The sequence below is a fragment of the Porites lutea genome, chromosome 1 (genome assembly GCF_958299795.1).
Source record: "Porites lutea chromosome 1, jaPorLute2.1, whole genome shotgun sequence".
NCBI lineage: Eukaryota > Metazoa > Cnidaria > Anthozoa > Scleractinia > Poritidae > Porites > Porites lutea.
This window is the reverse complement of record NC_133201.1, coordinates 55,331,150-55,352,812: the sequence shown is the minus strand read 5'-3', so window position 1 is coordinate 55,352,812 and position 21,663 is coordinate 55,331,150. Positions and strand designations below refer to the sequence as shown.

At 39.1% G+C, this 21,663-nt stretch overlaps 1 protein-coding gene across 1 annotated transcript; it reads left to right on the top strand.

The window, feature by feature from the left end:
* The first annotated feature begins 1,571 nt into the window (after positions 1–1,571).
* Positions 1,572–20,831, top strand: LOC140922210 (protein OSCP1-like). The gene is made up of 13 exons (XM_073372198.1): positions 1,572–1,754; positions 5,918–6,072; positions 7,892–7,927; positions 9,317–9,448; positions 10,137–10,217; positions 11,153–11,256; positions 11,742–11,870; positions 12,175–12,295; positions 13,176–13,263; positions 14,239–14,281; positions 15,104–15,167; positions 15,989–16,052; positions 19,951–20,831. The coding sequence occupies exons 1-13, from the start codon at positions 1,643–1,645 to the stop codon at positions 19,992–19,994; spliced, it is 1,173 nt and encodes a 390-aa protein (XP_073228299.1). The 5' UTR covers positions 1,572–1,642; the 3' UTR covers positions 19,995–20,831.
* Positions 20,832–21,663: the final 832 nt, after the last annotated feature.

Here is a 21,663-nt window from a genome sequence, read left to right as displayed (position 1 = left end):
CTGAGCTATACTATTCCGTTACTGATATATCCAGAGGGACTTCCTCCTGGCCATGGCTCCTGATCGCTGAAGAATAGCCTGCAAGGAAATAGGGGCCGAAATATAATTCTTCCGCCACGTGGCCTCCACAACTGCCTCTTCCGTTTTCTGTTTCTAACTGGTGTCCGAAAAAGCGAGCCTCGTCTCCGGGGCGTTTAACCTTAAGAATGGGAGGGCATAGTGAATTGTGTCGATGGCGGATTGACAAAAGTCTAAAGCATACACAGTGAGCATATGACGGTTGTTGTACGGTCGCACTCTACCATAAGCCTGTAACTTGTGACAGCTCCTTTTAAGGGATCTCAAACTTTTCAATCGCCCCCATAAAAATTATAAGACCTAGTTCTCGATGAATATTGAAACATTCACTATATTTAGAGACTCAAAGATCCAACGGCGACGGCAACGAGAACCTGTCAAAAAAAAAAATGTGCATCACACTTTTTTGTTCATTTCTTAGCCTGCGAAAACATCCGTTTCTCCGCGCTCTTCGCCGCTGGGACGTTTCGCGCAAAACGTCTCCAGCGGCGAAGAGCGTGGAGAAACGGATGTTTTCACAGGCTATTCATTTCTTTGCCCTTTTTGCACGACTACGACGTGAAAATGCCTAATATCGCGATTTATGGAGAACGTTCAACTCCAGGAGAGTTCGCCAACATTTGACAAAGAAGGTGGGTAGGAATAATCGCGATGAAGACCAGACTGAAAGACAAGGAGTCAGACCGTGAAAGCCCTATGTAGTAAGGGGAAATTTACTCAACGCTGATTGGTCGAGTTAGATCTAATTTTTCGACGAGCATCCCAGAGTCCACCGTGGAACGGATTACCCAGGATTACCCTTCAGCTCCCTTGACCAAGAGAGGCTTGCCTTCTTTGCTCGTTCCTCAGACTTCATTTCGCGGGGGTCGTGGGGAAGCCAGTGGTGTCGTCGCGAAATACCCTGTGGGGATGAAGCTGGGGAATTTTACCGACACTGACAAACTTTGGTAGCCCGCGGGCAAGCTCTCCAATTATGGAAGAACGAGCGAGTCTCCCTCTCATCTCCTATCGCGCCCGGCTCTGGCGTGACTTCTCGCGACTGCCCTAACCTGCGAGGATCTCAGGCTACGACTTCCCTAACTGGAGAGCTTGCTTGCATGCTGATACCGACTCTGATCCTGTGATACTTTGTTAGCCATGGCTACTAATCGCCTAAGGAAAAATAATTTTTCCACCATACATCCTGTACAGCTGCCTTATCAGTTAGCCTGCTTTCCGGACATGTTTAATATTCATCCCCACCCCTCCCCAGTGCTTTCTCCCATTCGCGAATGTCAATAATCACAACCCAGGCCAGTCTTTCTTTAAATAAAGACTAAAAAAGAGTATTTTAATCACTCAAAATTTTGTTTCTTCTTTTGCATTTATACCCGTTTGTTAGAGGAAAAAGTGTCACAAGTTTTTCTACCTACCAACCCAGCCACCCCATAGTCAGATTTGTAGAACGCGGATTGATGGTCTCTAATAGTTACTGATAATCCATTAACCCTATTGCAATGCAGTTGCTACAGGAGTCGGTTTAGCTGTGTTTAGGGACTTTGTAATTTCTTCATATGTTGACAGGATGTCTTTGCGAACTCTACCTATTTTATTCCTTAACCTTGGAGGAGAAATGCTTTATATTTTGGACCAGCGATTGAGAGCGCAGTCGATTCCTGATGAGAAAGCTCGGAAAGGTAAGCAAGAAAAGTTCTCCCGGCGGCCTCAAAAATGAGCTCTATTAAATATGGCGTCCACCAAGATTATTTCCATGGCGAGCGTATTAACAAATAAATATACGTTTTCTGTAGACATTAGGAGGAAAATAAGAAAGATAAGGTAACATTGTTGTTTAGAGAATTTCGCTGCGTGTGTTTAGGTTAATATTCAAGATTGTGTTCGACTGAAGCGAGTTTGTATTTTGGTTTTTCGTGTTAGGCTACACTTCGTAGCCGGGCTCTTGGAAATTAAAACTAGCCTACTGCAAAGTGCTTTTCTTATTTGCTCAGCTGCCACATGTTTCTTAGAATGGCTACCTGCGTGTTGATCTATTTTCTTCTCTTTGTTGCTCAGGTTAATCACATTTCTGAATGCTTTAAATTTTAAAAGTGTTGTTGTCTTAATCATACCTTTTGTTGCGCCAAAGTTCCGTCATAGGAAAGCTAGCGTTGTAGAATTTCTGTTCATCATGACCAAGATTAAATACTGGAGGGTATAAGCTTAATGAAACTCAAACTGTATTTAAGCTTAAACATACGTGAAATTTTAGTTTGTGAGCTTAAAAAATCCTCAAGAGAAGAAGACTGCCAAATGTCTAGCTTATTTTAAACGACTTTTTACTGGAATGTTTAACAGGAAAACAAGCGATTGAAAAATTGTTATTTCTGTCTCGAACTGTTACAAAAAGCGTTTTAGAATAAATTTTTCGTAATTTTTTCCTTGTGTAAAAACTTTCTATGTAAAGGTTTAGTTCAAGCAGTATCATTTAGAATTTTCTTATTGACTGACAGCTGGAGAAGCTAAAATTAGAAAAAAGAAGTTCTCTGAAATTTTTATCAGGGTTTGTGGCACATTTCCATGCAAATTTGTCAAAGTATTTACAATACCCAGGTTTTTGGTCCTTTCTTATGGAAATTTTAATTTTTTGAAATTAAGTAAAAGGCGGCACCGAGTTTTATGGAATAATATTTGAGATTTCTTTTTCTCTTTTGGCACTTGAGATAAATCAATGACAATCAGTCAAATCAATTTGCATAAAATTTGTCTGAAACTTAAAAGACTATTAAGACAAATTATTTGCATTGTATTATCCTCTTTATGACATAACAACAAGAGTTCTTTTGTTTCTTAGATGGCAGCTTTATATTTTTCATCTGCCTTTTTTTTAACTTCATAATTTCAAGCTATTGTCATTCCAGACCACTGTTCATTTAAAGCTATCTTTTTTCTTGTTCCTGGCTAACTTTTTTAGTTGACAAGATATTTGAAAGTAGTTAAGCAATATTAAGATCTCTTTTGGATTTTTAGCCCGCCTTTAACTAAGAGTTTTCCTCCATATTATAGCAAATGAATCTGATCCATGCACTCAGATGTGTGCAATAATTATTTTATGTAATAATTATTTTAGCTCTGGATAAAACAAGGCATGAAATTGAAATGTTAGATGCCATTGTCTGCTGTTACCCACAATGTATAGCTCGGAGAATTAAGCCTTAATAGTAAAAATATTTTGCACACTGGCTATTGACAAAGGTTCTTGTTGAGAACTAATTTCTAGGGTTACATTGTACATACAGTTTTACTTGAGACAAGCAAATTTGCAAGCAAAGAAGCGGTGGGTCAGAATTTTTGCGTGTTACTGCCCTTTTCACAAACATGTGAATTCTGAAGTTCAAAAGCCAACTGACAATTGCGTTTTTCGCTGCCGTCAATCATCTTAACGGACCTCTTAGGAAACAAAACTTTACTTTAACGGGTTCAAAAGGTCAAGGTTTGTGAGGTTTTGGAAATCAATTTTTCTCTCGTTTTACATAGTGTCATACACTGTTCAAATTTGATCTCGTTCAGAGTCAATACAGAGATTGTTATAATAACCTTCAACTGGCAATTATTTTGAGATATGAACCTTGGACCATTAGTTTGTTACTTGCCAGTAGATAACTGACTTATCTGTAGGCTGCACACGTAGTGTATGAGTTGCAAGAGGAATACATCAAACTGTGTTTCATAGTGACATTGCATTTCTTGTTGTTTTCTTCAAAACTATATGAAATATTAAACGAGCACTTGATCACTCCCACAGTGATCGCAAAACCTCATCCTCTCCAATATAGTTCTACTTTGCTATGTTAGTATGTCAATGTGCTGAGCTTTAGCTGACCTTATCAATGTAATGGCAAAATGTTATAATAATAAAAAAATAAAATAATAATAATAAAATAATAATAAAACACTCATTACAACCAACTTTCTCTGAGGCAGACAATGCTAAGACTGACTAAAGAATGACAGGGACAAACTTAAGTACATCCATTTTAGGAGGTTATCTGTTTCAAAGAGGTGTCTGTGAGATAGAGTTGACTCACTGTATTCATACACAAGGAGGGGTGGCGAATGGTAAAATCCGAGACTCGCTGAGACGCCTATCCTAGTTAGAAATCCGAGCCCGGGACTCTTTGGTAAAAAGTTTCGAGACTCAAAAAAGTAAAAACAAACCATGAAAAAACGAGACTTTGAGACTTATCATTAACGCTTCCGAGACTTCGAGATCCTGACAAAATTTTCCAAGACCCACGTTTTACGAGGTACCAAAAAATATTCACCTCCCTAAAAACCGTCTGTAGAGAGACCAAATTAAAGGAATTTCAATATAAATTAATCCACCGAATTGTAGTCACCAAAAAGGAACTTTACCGCTATGGAATCAAGGAAGATGATGAATGTATATATTGTGGTGAAAAAGACTCTATTAATCATACTTTTAGAGATTGTCATTTCGTCAAGATTTTCATTCAACGGGTTATCAACTGGTTCAATATAGAAAACAAGATCAATTTCAACCCATCTAGCGAAGAAAGACTGTTCGGCATCCTCTCGGACTTACATGAAAAGGTACTAGTAAGGAAATTCAATTATACCATGTTGTTTATGAGATACTACATCTACGCCAACAAACTACACAACAAACCAATTCTCCTCCAAGACTTCGTTGGTAAAATGATAATTAAATACAGAATTGAAAAGCTATAAAATAGACATGAAAAATAACTCCTCTGACCTACTAACTAGTAGTATTTAGTTTCAGTAGTGTTTAGTACTGTAAACATTTAATATATGTCTGTAAGGCAAAAAATAAATAAATAAAAAAAAAAAAAAGAAAACCATTCGCCACCCCTACAAGGCCCAGAAATACACTATATATGCTTGAAAAATTTAAGGATCTTTCTTGACAGTTATACTTGATACAGAGATGGGTGAAGCTATATACGAATTTCCCTAGTCATACTACTACATGAAAAATTTCTGCAATTTGATTGGCTTAGAGTAGTGGTATTTCAGCTAATTATTTTGAAATACCTACATGTGAAAATTACAAACCTTTTGTAGGTAGTAGTATAAACAAATAATAGCATGATTTGTACGGGATTTTTGGCGTAAATACCACTCGTGCTATTTCAAAATTGTCTCAATTTTCAATTAGCTATAACAATTAATTGAAATATTACTTGTGGTATTTATGCCAAATATCACTACAAATCATGCTATTACCTATACGAACTGGCCTGGGGTCGGGGCATATATGACCAGAGGGGGGTACTCGGGATTTCAAGTGACAGGGATGATCGAAGGTTTTTTTTGGGTTTGAAATTTTCGATTCCAGGATTTTTTTAGGTATGAAAATTTGGCAAGTATTTTTTGGGGTAGCTTGATTTGAGTAGGGATTTTTTGGGGGTATTAAAAAGCAGTGCCCTGGCTGCGTAGTTCTGCGAATAAAGTACAAACAAACGTGTTTTGCTGTTGTTTAATAGGGATCTTTTTGGGTTTTGCTGGAAGCCCTAGGGATTTTTTGGGGTCTTGACTTTTGGCTCCATTCGATCATCCCCGTCACTTGAAATCCCGAGTACCCCCCCTGAGCATATATGTTACGGGTCAAATTTGATTTCAGGTTAATTTTGTTTTCTCCTAAGTTGATTCTCAATTTCCTTTGTCTCATAGGGCTAGGAGACAAAATTTGAGAATCAACCTAGGTTAAAAAATTTCAACTTGAATTTAATTTTGGCCTGTAACATATATTACATACAGTTTAAAACAAGAATAATACTTATAAATGACGACTTTTTACTCTCCTGTTCCCTTTAAGTTATGCATGATATTGTTGGCACTATGTTCAACAAGCGTTTCATGGAAGAGCTTTTCAAGCCACAGGACACATATTCCAAGAAAGCTATGAGGACAGTGTTTGACAGACTAGCCCATGCCTCAATCATGAGATTGAACTCAGCAAGTATGGATAAGGTAAAACCTCGCCTCATTTTCTGACATTCCCTGAAATTTCTGACAAACTGACTGTGAAATATACCTTGGTATCCTGCCTTGCATGCAGAAGCAGTTTAGATCTTATCAGGTTTCCATGGTAACCATTTTTCAGCATTGCTTACTAGCTATATTGCTTAATTATGATTGGAATCCACCCTTGTTGTTTAGAATTTGGCATTTCACACAATACAGTCAACTCTTGTCATTGCAGACACTTTCTAGAGGTCCATAGTAGTATGGCTCCCATAAAAGTGGGAGGTGAAAAGAAATCACTTGACAATTGGCTTCAGACCACTAACACAGCTGTCTCTCCTCACTCCTTGCCACTAGAGATTTTTTGTAAGAGAAGCATCTGCAATTTGGCCCCCAAAATTCCACATAAATGCAGTGATTTTGTTACCTCTGCAAACTGCGTCCCTGACACATAAAAATTCTCAAGGATGCAGAATATTTGACGGCTTGTGTCCTCTGGGACGCATTGATTGATCGCGATTGATTGATCGAGCTAAAGATGTTTTTTGAAGAATGCCCTGTTTGCACGATTTTATATATTTATTGAAAGCTACCTCAAAACAAAAGAGTAACATTGTCCGCTTGTTTAATAGGTTATGTTTATTTACCGATGGAGTGGTTACTCATTATGTTTGCCATAATACGGAAAGCAAGTGCCTGAACCAAAAATAGTGGTTCATTGTCAGCAAAGCTTTCGTCTAAGTGATTCTGAGATTCAAGCACTTATTAACATTTATATGAAAATTAGAAAATCCCACCCAAAAATGTTCTGCATCTATGCCGGGACAAAAAAGATAAAGTTATTCCGAAGAGAGTCACTAGGCATCTCTCCAAACGACAAAAACCCATGAGTTGTCCTAGAGTGACAGCGTTACTGTTTTCTATTTTTCGCTAGAAAAACTGTTATTTGATTTCAGTACACTGACTATAATGTATTGCAGAGATAGGTGCTTTGCTACTGAAAATGTTCTACAGATTAAACATGATAGCCTGGTTTCATGAGAGTTGTGGCATCTGTTAATTAAATAGGAGGGAATCATCGTTTTTTGAACTAAGGGACGTAGTGATTCTGGACTGGGACTCATGACTTTTCATAAGATGAGTCCCAGGACTCACTATTAGCAAATTGTAACAAAATCACTGCTGATGACGTAGATTTGACCAGAATCTGGTCCACTGGCACTGATTGGTTGGCATACATGTAGTAATAAAATTCCTATAGCTATTTTTTTTTCAAATAACAGACAAAAGACAAAAGGTGACAAAGATAAAATGTAAAATTTACATTTTATCTTTGTTTTATCTTTTAATGCAATGTATCTTCTATAACGGAGTCATTGTTTGTGGAATATAATCTTCTTTACATAAAGCATTTGAATTTTGCTGCCACTCATTTGCAAAAGAAGTCAGACCAGGAGAATCACAAATTCAAAAAAATTTACATCAGGAACCCCATGACTACCTGATTAATTATTTTAAAAAAGGATTTACTGGGTATGTCATCAATGTGGAATTTTGGGGTTGGAATTGCACTGAGGTGTCTCTACCAAGAAACACACCGAGGGGCAAGGAGGAGGAGAGACAGTTTTTTTTTTCACAGGCTACATTAGAGGATCATATATAGTACTATAAATGTCATTAGAATTTGCTGTTAAAAGATGTTTTAAATAAAATAAATTAAATTATTCTTTTGTAATTATACTTTTCTAAGTCTCTTAATTTATAAGAATTAGATTCATTTGTTTGCTAACAGTTTGTGTGTGTGTTTGTTTTTTTTTATTGGCAGCTCTATGATTTAATGACCATGGCTTTTAAATACCAGGTAAACATTCAGCCCACTAATGCAGAAAATATGTAAAAGTTTGAGTAAAGAGCAGCCAAAACAACTTGGAGAATTGCTTTCCATGATTTAGTTTACATAGCATGTTTCTTGAATATGATTCTGGGTACGTGTTTTTATTATCTCTAACCTTTAGAAGTACCTAATAAATGTAATAAGCATGAGATATTTTGGCCGCCTAGTAGAAAAGAAAATCTGTTTGAACACCATGTATTATTCGATCATTTTACTAAAGGTTAGTTAATTTGGATTACAGTGAAACCCCGCCTTACGGTCACCTCGGTTATACGGTCACCTCAATATTACGGTCACATTTTTTCTGCCCAACTGCAAAATGGCCGTACATGAAAAAAAACTCTCATCAATACAGGCACCTATTAATATGGCCAATGGCCCCATTTTAAAGTCCCAAGCATTAGAATCTTTTATAATTTCACCCCGTTAATATGGTCACTCTTTCCAAATTTAGAAAATTAAAATGCTTGTGACGTGTCAGTTTCATGAAGACCTCGTAAGCTGAGCTCAGCGTGCAAAGAAAGCACTGTCTGATAGCCCAGGGCTACTGGATTTTTTTATCGGGCAAGTGAATTCTGCTTTTAACTTGTCCTACGGGCAAGTGATGTTTTTTGAGAAATTCGAGTAACAGAAAAACTGTGCAATCAATTCTGCTCATCAAAAAGCTTTTGGGGCTAGTTGAAATGACGTCTGGGCTAGTTAATGCTTGCTTTGCCCGAATGGCAAGCTGTAAAATGATTTTCTTTGCACCCTGGCTGAGCCTGATCTTTCTATGGTCCTGTACTTTTTTTAGACTACAGTACACTTAAAATGCATTTGTGGCAGTTTAATAGGTGATTTTCAAAAGCGTTTAATGTACTGATGGAAAGTTCAACAGGTGCAAATGCAAAGTATGGTGTCTTCGTTATTACGACCCTCAAGATATAAAATTTGACCCTACGTGGTAATGCAGCCACCCCGTTAATACGGCCAATTTTTTTTTTACCCATTGTTGACTGTATTAATGGGGTTCCACTGTAATACATTGCCTCCAAAAACAATCCCTCATCTTTTCTATTAGGATTTTGGGACCACTGGAATACTGGAATTCTTAACGGAATATAACTAGCCATTGTTGGAGGATACATGTATCTGTGAAAATGCCATCCAGTTGAGAGTTTCTAGTGTTTATTTCTATCCGTTAATTCTTATTCCGGAATATAATCAGCAGGAATAAGCTTTACTTGAATAACCTTGTGATTCATCATTTTAAATTGTTTGTAGTTGTTCATGGTACGTGTTGATAAAGAGCTTACATTTTGCCTTCTGTATGGTTATATAATAATATTGTTATTGTTACTATTCTTATTTTGTTAGGTGTCATTGTGCCTCAGACCATCTGATGTTCTTTTAGTCACATACAATCACATGGATGCCATTAGAGGCTTTGCTTGTGATAATCCAGCTATCAGCAGTCAAGTGGAAAATGTCTACAAACTTTTGTATGAGGTAAATGTTTACTTAACAATGTTTTTGGCACCTGAGGAAACAGGCTTTGTAAGCAAACATACCCTATGGCTTTGTCTGGAAATGGAGCTGGCTTAATGTATGATCCTAATAAGTGGCTACTTGCGGAATTCTAACAGATGTTTGCACAGCTAATACTGCTTAATGGGAATGTGTAAGCAGGGGTGTTGCTAAGAGCTGGCTGCCGGCTAATTTCAGTGGCTGAAAAAGACTACCTTACCTGACTGGCTCAGATCAGTCTGAAAAACAAATGAAGAGATGGGATAATTTTGAATGTGAAGTTGCATAAAAAGCCTGCTTGACTATTAAAAGAAAAAAACCTGCATACTAGTTTTTCCTCAGGTGCATCCCTGGTAGAGTTTAAATTTTGTCAAATGGTAATAATATGTGCATACTCATTCTAGAATTTTAAAACATTTTCGACATATTTCTCAGTGCACTTATATTACATGTAGTAGTATCTATTTAGAAAACACAAGCAAGAAAAAATTAATGCTACAAACCGACATTTTGGAGTCATCATGACACCGGTATCAACTTCATTATGATTGGAATAAACTATGAGATTATGAAATTAGATTTATTCTAATCTTTTTTAACTTGATAATTATGGTGTCGTGAGGACTCCGAAGCATAGTTATTAATAAGTTGGGTTTATTACCTTGACTAGACATATGCCGGTTTGACTGCAGGCCAGTTTCAAATCATCCGTCAGACTCTTCTTTCATTTTTCCAAGACATGCACATTAGGGTAAGTGCACTTTGTTTCCAGTTAGTGAAAGTCATCTTATTGTGTACCAACTTTAGTTGACATTTGATTGTTGACAGTACATTATTGAGGTCTACAGACCACTCCCTGATTTTATGGGATGAATATTAAGAATGTTTGCCATTTTATTGGTTGTGCACACTTACCCTGTTTCCATGCAAGCTATTAAATTGCTTCATTTTCACGCCAAAAACATGTGATATGCACATGTTCTTCACTGCCTCTCCAAACCATGCAATATAGCAAACAAAGTGGAATCTCAACTGCACTCTATTAATTTGTTAACTAGTTAGTAGGAGTAAGTATGGCATTTGAAGCACGAAGCTAATGAGGGCTCACTTCATCTCCGTAATTCCTTGAAAATCCCTCATTCAGTGCTTCAGATTTGATGTTGGACTATTTCTAGTTTAATAAGTGACTTGAGTCTTCAAGTTAATGTCTTCAGTAATGGCTGGTATTCGTTCCCTAAGTGTCATATTCTTACCAGTTATTGCTTGGAGTCGTTAACAATATTTGAATTTTGTTACATAATTGAAAATTCCTTTAAAGAGTTCTTGAATCAACAGATTTGCCATGCTTAACAGTTGTTTAAATTAATTATGCAGCAATTATTATGCTTATTCACCAGCACAGCCTATGTTTTTTTGCAAAATTATTTTGTTTTTTAGCCAAGTAACTTCTTTTTTTTTAATTCTCAACAAAACGCTGCATTTCCACATACGTAATCATGAATTAATTTCCTAACTCATTTTACAACTTGTTCCTTTGTGTGCCTTTGACCATAATGTGCTTCAATTAAAGTGAGACAGTAAGATAGTGATTTACAGCTGGTGTATAGTTTTGCGACCATCAGACTCTTCCAACTTACATCCTAATACTTTTTTCTAACCGTATGTCTCACTCTGGTCATGTTTCAGGTTTCTATATTTCTTAAAGACAAAGTTCAAAGTGCAAATGGTAAATTTGTACTAACAACTGACGGCGCTGTGCCATGGGATTCTGAAGTACCAGGGGCCATCAGGTAAGGAAACATAGACTTATTAGACTATGAGCAGTCTCCCTTTTTTCTTAGTCCGTCGAGGAAAACGCGCGAGACATGAAAATGACCACGCACAGGACTGAAGATGCGTGACGAGAGAGGCGCGGCCGCACATAGAAAAAGAATGAATTTTGAAATACACAAATATGATCGATTTAGTAGCAGCTTTAAAACGTCTTAAATTTCCAGCCTACAGTGCTGGGCATTGTAGGCTGGGCGACAATGTAGCTGGGCAAATTTTTCTATTCGCGCATGGTTCTAACAAAGAAAGAGTCCCTGCCGTTTTCATGCATCTTTATTAAATGTCTCCAGCTGAAAATGGACACCCTTGTTGGTTGAAACACATAGTTTGGTTTCAGAAGTCTGAAAATTGCATCTTTATGTAGTATCTTTAAACCATAGCTTGTACTCAAATACTAGGACTCACTGGGTTATTTTTACATTATTTCTGCCGTGAACTGCTCTAGGTATTTTAGCGACGATGGCCAGATTACCAGGACAAGTCATTTTGTAACCGGATGTCGACATCAGCTACCTGACAAACCAGGATCATTTGAGCTTTTGGGTGATAGAGTTATCAAACTTGGCAGTAACATGTAAGTTAAATTGATTAGCACTTGCTTTCAAGTCTGCACCGCTTTCTGGCTGAAGTTTCCCATTTTTCCTGGTTTACACCTGTTAGCTATAATATCACAAAAGCGTACAACTGATCTGTGAACTTTTTAAGTGATCGCAGTGAACCAGTGGAAACAAGGTTTAGTTTTTGTGTGTGTGAACAATATCCTCGGGTACTTTGAACTATGGCTGTGGGTGCGCACACAAGGACACCTGTTGACCAGGCTATTCTTGTATAAACAAGTATGGCCATAGATCGTAAAAGTTCCTTTTAATTATCACCAGGTACACGGCCTCAAGACCTGTAGAAACAGTACCCAGCAGCCCTGTTCCTTCATCTACTGCCGGTGCTTCTACTGCAGCAAACAAGACTCCCGGAAGCTCTGTATCAGTTACGTCTGAAGTGGTACGCTAACTTTGTCGCCTCCCACGCAGATATTCTTGGGAATTCGCCTCGGAACGCCTGAGAAGTCCTAAGAACGTCTGCGTAGAAGGCTAACGCCGACTTTATTTATTTTTTATTCTTTCAGTTCTCTTCTAGTCACATCAGGTATAGGTAATCTATGTTTGGACCAACAAATTTCTGTGTTTACGGCTGTCCACACAGAAATAACGTTTACGATCGTTCGCATTCGCCGGCGAGTGTGAGGCTGACCGAAGGAGTAAACGCAGAAGTTTTTATGTACGAGTTTACTATTTCATACAAACGCGCGTGTAAGTTTTCTTAATAAACGCACTTAGTACAAATTCTTCTTCACTCTCGACATTCTGAATTATTAGTGTAGATGACCGCAACTGCAAAATGCCTCCTGTTGAACTACTAAGAAGAAAAGTCGTTTAAACTTAGGCCACAATGATATTTCTTTAACTCCCTTGTTTAATGCCTCTGTCTTCAACTTCTGTTGTGATTTGGTGAATTGACAACTTTTGAAAAAAAATCTGCTGTATATCCATGTGACAATCTACTCTTCTGAACAAATGCGAAGAAGATACTGACAGTCATTTCTTTTATAGCCTGAGAAAACAGCCGAAATTTCCCGATTGGTTGAAGTTTGCTTCAACCAATCAGCACGAACAACCCAAATCTGAGTGGTGTCGCGTCGTTAGTATGTTTTTTTTTTCCACACTTTTCTCAGACGTCATTTCGCGGGGACGGCGTCGCGAAATGTTGGCTGTTATCGCAGGCTATATCTTTCAAGGTTTCTTGTTGTTGTTATAGATGTTTTGTTGTCTTTCTTGTTTGCGTTATTAGCTGATGTGACGTTTGCCTTGCTGTGTTTTTACAGGAATCGTCAGAGAACCCAAACCCACTGGCCAAGGCTGAGCTGAATCTGCTGGCTCATCTCGTTGGTGGGGCAAATAAAAAAACAGAAAGTAAGTTAATCCCCAAAATTCAAAAAAAAATTCGCCTTTCTTGTCTCATAAGTTTGTTACAGAAGTAGTAGGGAGAATTTTAAAAAAATATCATGAGAATTAATAAAAAGGACACTCAAGAACATGCACACGCGCTAGCCTGCGAGCAGGCTCACGAGTTGGTGTTTTTCCTTGCATTCTTTTCGTGTTACTCAAGCGGTTAACAAACCTATAATTCAATACGTAACTTATCGTGATCCCTCAGCTGTCGCACACACACAACTTGACTCCTAGCAGCCTCTGGTCTTAGGGTAACTTGCGTTCCTGAACTGAAGGACAGCCAGCTGTCTGATTCACAGCTGCTACGGCTGTTGAATAAATCCAGCCTTGGCTTATGTCTCACGAGAAAAGTAAGGCTGCGTGCAAACGGACGCAACATTGTTGACCAACAACTCCCAATATTGCTGGATGTTACATGTTGCGTCCGTTTGCACACCCTGTTGCATGTTGTTGGATGTTATTGCTTGTTGTTGCACCAAGTTTGAAACCGGTCAAACTTTTCAGAACAACTCCCAACATTTCTTTTGTTCCGTGATCCCCGAAGCGTAGCGCAACAATGTTCGATCCGTTTGCACAGCTCTTCCATCATTGTTGGGGCCATGCACGCTCATTACGCATGGTTTGCAAAGACTTCTGGGTTGTATCCTTCCCACGATGCACTGCAGGTCCCAACATCGTTGGGAGTTGTTGCATCCGCTTGCACACCACTGCCAACACGCACGCAACAACTCCCAACGTTGTTGGCGCAACAACGTTGGGAGTTGTTGCGTCCGTTTGCACGCCGCCTAAATGGAAACAAAACGGCGTCATCATCATTGTCGTCATCACTTCTAAATTCATCATCATGTTCGTACATATTTGACGGAGATACCTATAGCTGTTGTCATGTCCATTGTTAAGCGGTTTACTCACTGTTATTTTCTGTTCGTGTTGTAGATCAGTTTAGATTAAACCTCTTCAATACAGATGAAGAAGAAGAGTAAGAATTTCTGTTGCTTTTATTGATTCAAAGCCTGCATCTTTGGCACATTATTTGAGTTAACCAGAAACCCATAAGGGGTTTTCAACCCCTTATGAGTTTCTTAGTTAACTAAACGGAAACTTACCACGTTTTGTAAACAGTCTCAGCTCGAAGACCGTGTGGCCAGATCCTGAGAAGTTAGGACACCAACTTATGTCGATCTAGGAAAATGTTAGGCAACGACGACGGCGTTGGCAACAAAGACTTCAAAAAAGCAAAACAACTACTCTGCTGCACGTGCATCACGGTTTTTTGGACATTTCTTTGCCGTCACTGCACGACTACGACGTGGAGGACGTAAACAAGCGATGACGAAGTTTTCTTTCTCTTTCTAAACTTGAGTGCGGTCCCTAAGTGATCAACTCTAAGTAAATTCGCATACATTTCACATTTTCAGCGAAGTGGAGTAAACGCGGCAAAGTTAAAAAAAAACGCGAATTCATTTCAAGAGTAACGTTTTTCATTTGCTGCCGTCGCCGTCGTCGATGCTAAAGCTCCCTATTACTAACATGGTAAAGCACCCAGAACATTCATTTGGGATTCCCTAAAAAAGCTGCCATCGGTACCATGCTTTAGTTAGTTAACGCGGAGTGTGAAAGTTTTACATTAGAAAGAAATTGTGGCTTTGCTTTGATGAGAAGAAAGACAAAATTTTTCACTCCATCAATGTTGTTGCGAAGGTAAATTGGCTGCAGGGATAAAAAACCTGAACTTTCGAGCGCTAAAACAAGATCCCGCTGCTTTGTACCAACTTTAAATTTGCTGTGTTTCTTGCTACAGACAAGCAGCTAACCAGGCTCGCAAAGAAGCTCCTCACCGGGTCATCAAAATTGATGCCACGAAGGTAAGTGGAGAAAAGTAAGGCTGTATTGGTAGATTCCACTATAGGAAGAGGAAAAGCGCCCATACACTTAGCGTCCTCGCGTCATCTCCTTTCTCTTTCCTTTTCAAACGCACGCCACGTTGGCTGTGCTCGCGTAAACACGCACGCAATTCCATTTCTACCTCTTCAAACACATTTACACTTCACTTAGAAATTAGATTTTAGTGTAGTTCCTAGCAAACCGAGCAAGTTGATAGTTTTGACAGGGTAAAAATACAGTGGGATGTTTTCTGGCTAAACCTCTACACGACTTAACAGTGTAGGTGCTTCAGTTAGATGTTATGGGAATACGGGCAGTTTTTTTCAACTTTTGACTGGAACCAGTGAGCGAAAATCCGTTAACACAGCTGCAAAGAACGCCTTAAAATCAGTAAAGTTGTCAAGTTTGAAAGTGATTGAAGACATACAACTCCGCAAAGTCGCGGAATTTTACGGATGGTGAGGGACAAGTTCGCGCTAACATGCCACAATATAAACGCCTTTAATATTTCGCGACTTTGTGGAGCAATACCTTCTCTCTCTTTCGATATATCACCTTTGAACTTTGCTAAGTTACCTTATTTTTAAGGCCCTCTCTTCAGCAGTGTCGATGGATATTCTCATACTGCTCTGTATCAAAAGATGAAAAAACCGTGGACTAACGGTCTATTCAGTTATGCTTCGTAACGATCAGAGACCCTTGAAGGTTCAGATCATAGATTACTAACTGCCGTAGAACTGCTTTAGTGTTAAAAGTCAAGATGACTGACAGTTGTTCTTGTTGTTTCTTTGTTCGTTCATAGAAGACACAGAGGCAAGAGCTGGCGCATCTAATGAATGAGTTTTCAATTGAAGGAACTGGTGACCGTAAGTTCAATATTTGATATACTATATTTCCAGAGAACACAGGTGACAGAAGCAATTCAACTCGCGATTTAGATTCCAGATGAAAACCAGATGTCCTTGGCATATCACACGCTAGCACACCAGGAAATACGTCTCCGTCAGTAGCCAAACTGAGGTTTTTTTTCTATGTAGATCGTTTTTTTCCTTCTAATATTTTAACATACTTATATCTCAGTAATTGTTAGTTTTGCCTTACTCGACGGAAAACTCAAACTAAATACTTTAGCAGGGCTGCATTAAGAATCGGTCGGTTATCGAACAGTGTCTGACTAAAATTTTCTCAATTAGTCAGGTCTCTTAGGGTCAGGATCGTTACAGAGTTGACAAAAGCACCAAACTTTGCACAGCGATAGCTTATTGCACTACCATGAATATTAGAGGGGGTGCCCACTGCAAATATGCCACTGAAGCGTGCTAAACAGGATTTAATTATTGTAAATTTCACCTGCTGGGGTCCCTGTGGTGTTTTGATTGAAAATTGTTATTTAATACCTTAAATCACTCTGAATTCTATTCTCAGGTTGTAAACAACAATTTCACTCGAACATCTGGCATTCCCATCCATTTTTGCTTATTGATTGTATAATTAAGTTGATTATTACTGTGCCCTTAAAGCAAGTCCACAGTCCGCCCACATTTTCATAAGTCATTTCTAAGATGGCCTCGTCTTTGCTTCATAACTTGCAAGTACTCAGCTTCTGGGGTCTCTTCTCCTTTTCTAATGTATTTCAATTAGAGGAGGCCTTATTGTGTGGCTTAAGCCTTATTTATGAAGTATTACTTGTCATTACATGTCACTTTAAGCTGAAGAAAGCAAACAAAATTTCAGAAAAAAGAAATTGTCAAAGAGTCTGTTGTATCACATATTATCAGGGATTTATGACAGCTATTCATGAAGAGCAAATAAAAAAATGACAGAACCCAAAATAGTTCTTTCCTAGTGAGGTAATTAATTTTTCAGCTTAACATAGGCCTGGATGCCTTTCACTCTCTCTTTATGCAGTTATCTGCTGGACGCAAGTGCATGTTTTGACAGAGAAGCAAGCACCGTGGCACAAGTCATATCATTTACAATTTCCGCAGTTTGTCTAAGCTTTACAAAGCAAAAACAAACAAAAAAGAATTTGGTCTCATAAACGAAAAAAAGAAACAAGTTAGCCCAAGCTTCAAAAAACAGCACAGTTTATCATGAAGCCTCTACATTTGGCACTAAAGCACTCATGTCCAAAAATAATAACAGCTTATCAAGTCGTAACAGTGAGACTCAAGTGCTACAAGATTGACTCAAATGATAAATGGTGAATAGTTTAACTGCTGAAACTGTAGAAAGGGGCCGGGCTAACTTTTAGGGCCTGTTTACATGGAGGAAGGGGACCCCAGGTAGGAATGGTAACCCACCTAGGTGGGGTAACCCGCCTGTCCATATAATCTCTCATTTTCATTTGATCACGTTTACATGATAGGTGGGGTCACCCTTCAAGGTGGGTAGCCCGGTCTGCCACACCAGGTAACCCTCTCAGCTGAGGTCAAATTTTGCCATGTCAACGTTTCAAGGTGAGGAAATCCAGGCTAGTTGGGGTCGGATTCGAGATACATCAAATTCGCGCAAAATTCACTTTGGCGCTGGGTGGCTTCACATAATTATTAAAGGTAACAATAGAAAGCCACAACACTGAAGGTTGCAGCAAGAGCAGCAATTGAGAGTAGACGTGGTTTGCCAGCATTTTTCTTGTTTACATGGTTAGCGACCATTCATATAATCTTGAGAAACTGCACCCCAGGATGGCGAGGTTGTAAGATTGCATGTAAAGGATGGTTATTTTTTTACCCCACCTAAGCAGGTTACCTCACCTACCTGGGGTCCCCCACCTTTATGTTAACAGGCCCTAAGTCTCAGGAACCGTGAAACTGGTAATGAACGGTATACCTAACCCGGGACTAGCTGTGATACTACCGGCCATCTTCAAGAACGTCAGCATAGCAGCCAAAGAAGCCACTATATCGGTGTAATACGAATATTAGATTGCGGTTGTTTCATGCGTCTTGTTTTGTGACTTTTTCTGTGTTCGTTTTTGTCACCATCTCTAACTATCAATCATGTTCAAAACACCCCTACTAACAAAATATTTCGTAAAGCTCTTTAGAATGATATTCAGCAATAAAAACAAGGTGTGACCAGGAGCCGATTTCTAGGCTCCTGGTGTGGCAACATAGGCATAAGTGAATGCAAAGTTTTGCAGTATGTAATCTGTCAAAAATCTGTTTGAGTGGTCAAAGTTGGGGCTGATGGGCTTCTTTATCATGGCCACTACATTATTATAAGGGACCAGGCCATAATTATTGTTGACCCTTGCTTTTTTGGTATTTTATGTAATTTTCCACAGCATTATTTTGTGAAAAGTTGGTAACTGAATTGCTCTTGAGGAATTCATGATCGTAAGATTTCGTAACCACGGGGTATTCGCCTAATTGCATCAAACAAATTACATTCATTTTCATGAATGATGCATCATTGGTTGGCTAAAAGAGGCCTTGTTCCTGTAAATTTCAGCTCTTCTGAAGTTAGTTTGTTTGTAAATTGTAACGCACGCGACGACCTTCCTTTTTTTTGAAAGATCGTATATACCTACCATTAACACTCTGGTCCAAGGGCTCTGAAGTGAATGAGCCGCTTACAGGTGTATAGGCGTGCAGGGACCTCATACACTTCTTTTTAAATGCATATGTGCAAAAAATAAAGAGTGTTAAAAATTCCTGGCGAGGCATGTTTTACAACCTCGTCCCCAGGGCTTAATAAAAAGGTAGAAAAAGGTAAAGCGACCATATTTTACGTCAATAACTCGTGACAGTAATAATAAGTGATAAACTTGAGGTCGACGGTGAGCTCCTTTTACCCCTATCTCTCCATTAATTCTCCGTTTTAAGGGTATTTAAAGCTAGTCAAAGCTAGACAGAAAAAAGAGAAGTTGAAATAAGGAGGTGTTGACACCGGGCTCGAACTCGGGACCTCTCGCCCCGAAGGCTGCGCACTAACCAACTGTGCCACCCTTGCTCCTCCTTTTCCCCCTGAGGACGAGGTTGACATGTTTTAATCATTATCTCAAGGACAGGGTTACCAACGAAACAAATTATAATCTTATCTTAGCTGCACAATTACAAAGTGGGCGCGTTGTCAGTTACTTCATGAGGTCGTTTATGTGGTATGTCAAACTTTAACGATTCTATCGTTTAGGATGTGATACATTTGAGTTTTATGTTATTGTGTGACGTCTTTGAAAGCTGGCTTTGTGATCTGTTTAAATTGATATGTAATGATATCATCACTGGCAAGTCTTAACAGTGACACTGATAGCCGCACAGTCCGCACAATGAACATGACCACACTTACCGTGTGGAGACTGGGCACTAGTTAGTATTATGTACATGTAAAACTATTTTGAATAGTGTAACAACAACTAAACATTACCAAATTAAAAACTTAAAAATTTGCAACAAATGTTTTTTAGCCAAATCAAACAAGAAGAGTATTCACCACAGGGCACCCAATCTGCTATTATAGGTGAAAGTTAACCCCCCCTTTTATCTGTAATTAGGACCATTTGTAACGGGCACCCCCTCCAGTATTAATCGGTAGGTGCTAAGGAAGCTCTGTGCCAAATTTGACACTTTTGTCACGTCTGTAACGATCCGGCCTATATTTTGCACTAAGAGACCTGACTAAATGATAACCGGACAAATGCTCAATATACGTGTATACCCTTTTCCTTACGCCATTTATTCAACCTTTTGTTGTTGTTGTTCCTTTCGTTTCAACACTTGTCATGCCCATTTGATTCCTTAATGACTGTTTTTCTTTTAGGTGAAAAAGGTGATGAATTGTTGGATTTAATGGACCAAGCTTGACCGCAACCCTGTAGTTAACTTAAAATTAAACTTGAAACTGAAGACGTAAATAGATGTGTTCCAGTTCTTCATTTAGTTAGGGCCTGATTACATGAGCTGCGCCGGTCCGGTTGCCAAAGTGAGCCCAGAGCCGCTATGTTCACCGGGAAATTGGAAGAAGATAGACTGCGAGCAGTCTCTCTTTTTCTTCACATTTAGTAAGGGGAGTGCGCGCGCGCGCGAGCTTGCGTGTCTCGGGCGTTTTGCTCGACGGACCAAGAAAAAAGAGAGACTACTCGTAGTCTAGGAAGAAGAGTGCATGAGCAGTGTGCTGCCCGCAGTCCCGCAGCTGGGATCCCAGTATCGCAATACAATGTTGAGTTTAACTAAGGGAAGGAGCATGGGAATCGGCGGACGAAGCATGGCGGTTGCGTGTAAAGTACAAAAATATTCGCGCAAGGGAAAGTTAAAGGAAAAAAATTCATGCATGCCTAGTAACCATTAAAAATATTCATGCAATGGCCTAAAAAATCCCCCCCCCCCCCCCCTTCTTAACGTTTCTAATGGTCCGTCCCTAACGTGGCAAGATCCCAGTAAATCAAGCCACCCCGGGAAACCAGTCAAGCGCGGCTTTTGTAACCAGGCCCTTAACCTGCTAAAAATAATTGTAGGAGAAAACGAAACCAAATAACAAAACGACGGGTCAATGAAATACTTTCACTTTGTTTAATTTCAATATATGTTTTCAAGTTCTGGCAGTCATTTTTATTTATCATGTATATTAACTAGGTCTTGAGAAAATGTAAATTCCTTTTAAATATCGGATGTAAAATATCGAATAAAATGGTCATATCTGAACGTCACGTGGTAATCGCTTAAGGTTATCTTAGGAACACCATCTGGAAACGACTATTTTTTGTGTAGCTCTGTTGCGCAATAGTTGATGTTATTTAGAATAGGTATTGCGCTGGACCTAAATTAGCGGGCGCCGGACGCTACGCATCGAAGGGAGAGAAACCACTGCGAGCAACCGTTTGCAGCTTTGATCGAGCCGCCGTCCAGTGCCATGGACGAATAAAAAGCGAGTTAAGGGTAGGTGCGTGACGGAGACACGTTCCTTCTCCCCGCGCGTGTCTCCCTCTTGCGCCTGCTGCGAGATGCAAATGAAATATCCAGTTCTCAGTTGGTTTGGAGTTTTTGAATCAGCTGCAAGGCTTAACAACATGTTGCCGCGAAAATCGTAAAATTGGTTTTCCAAAAATGTCGTACAATTTATGTTTATTTCATTGTAAATAAATTATGGCCGGAAAGGCAAAAATAATCTACTATAACATTTGACAAGGGGAATTTTCCGGTCCAGTCTGCGTGGTATCCCACAGAAAACCGATGGTGACGTGCTCACAGGTTTTTCCCCCGCTTGGCACCAGTTTAATGTATTTGCCTCGAGAGCCGTTAATTGGCGTACTACCTTGAAAAAAGTCCTTAAATTTCATAAGATGTCCTTGAATTCAATTAATTGTCGAAGAGTGATTGAATGTCTTCAAGAGTCCTTGAAAAGCCGTTGAACTTTCCCCAACTTTCATTGGGCATAATAAAGTTGAGGGGTAAGTACAAATTGGAGGATTCTACCGGTCCATCAACTTTCAACCAGCGACCAACAGATGTATTTACATGTATAATTTCCATGACT

Coding starts and splice junctions, on each gene's coding strand:
- LOC140922210 (XM_073372198.1), top strand. CDS start 1,643: ATGTCTTTGCGAACTCTACCTATTTTATTCCTTAACCTTGGAGGAGAA. Junction 12,296..13,175: donor TATCAGTTACGTCTGAAGTG/GTACGCTAACTT, acceptor GTGTTTTTACAG/GAATCGTCAGAGAACCCAAA. Junction 15,168..15,988: donor TCAAAATTGATGCCACGAAG/GTAAGTGGAGAA, acceptor GTTCGTTCATAG/AAGACACAGAGGCAAGAGCT.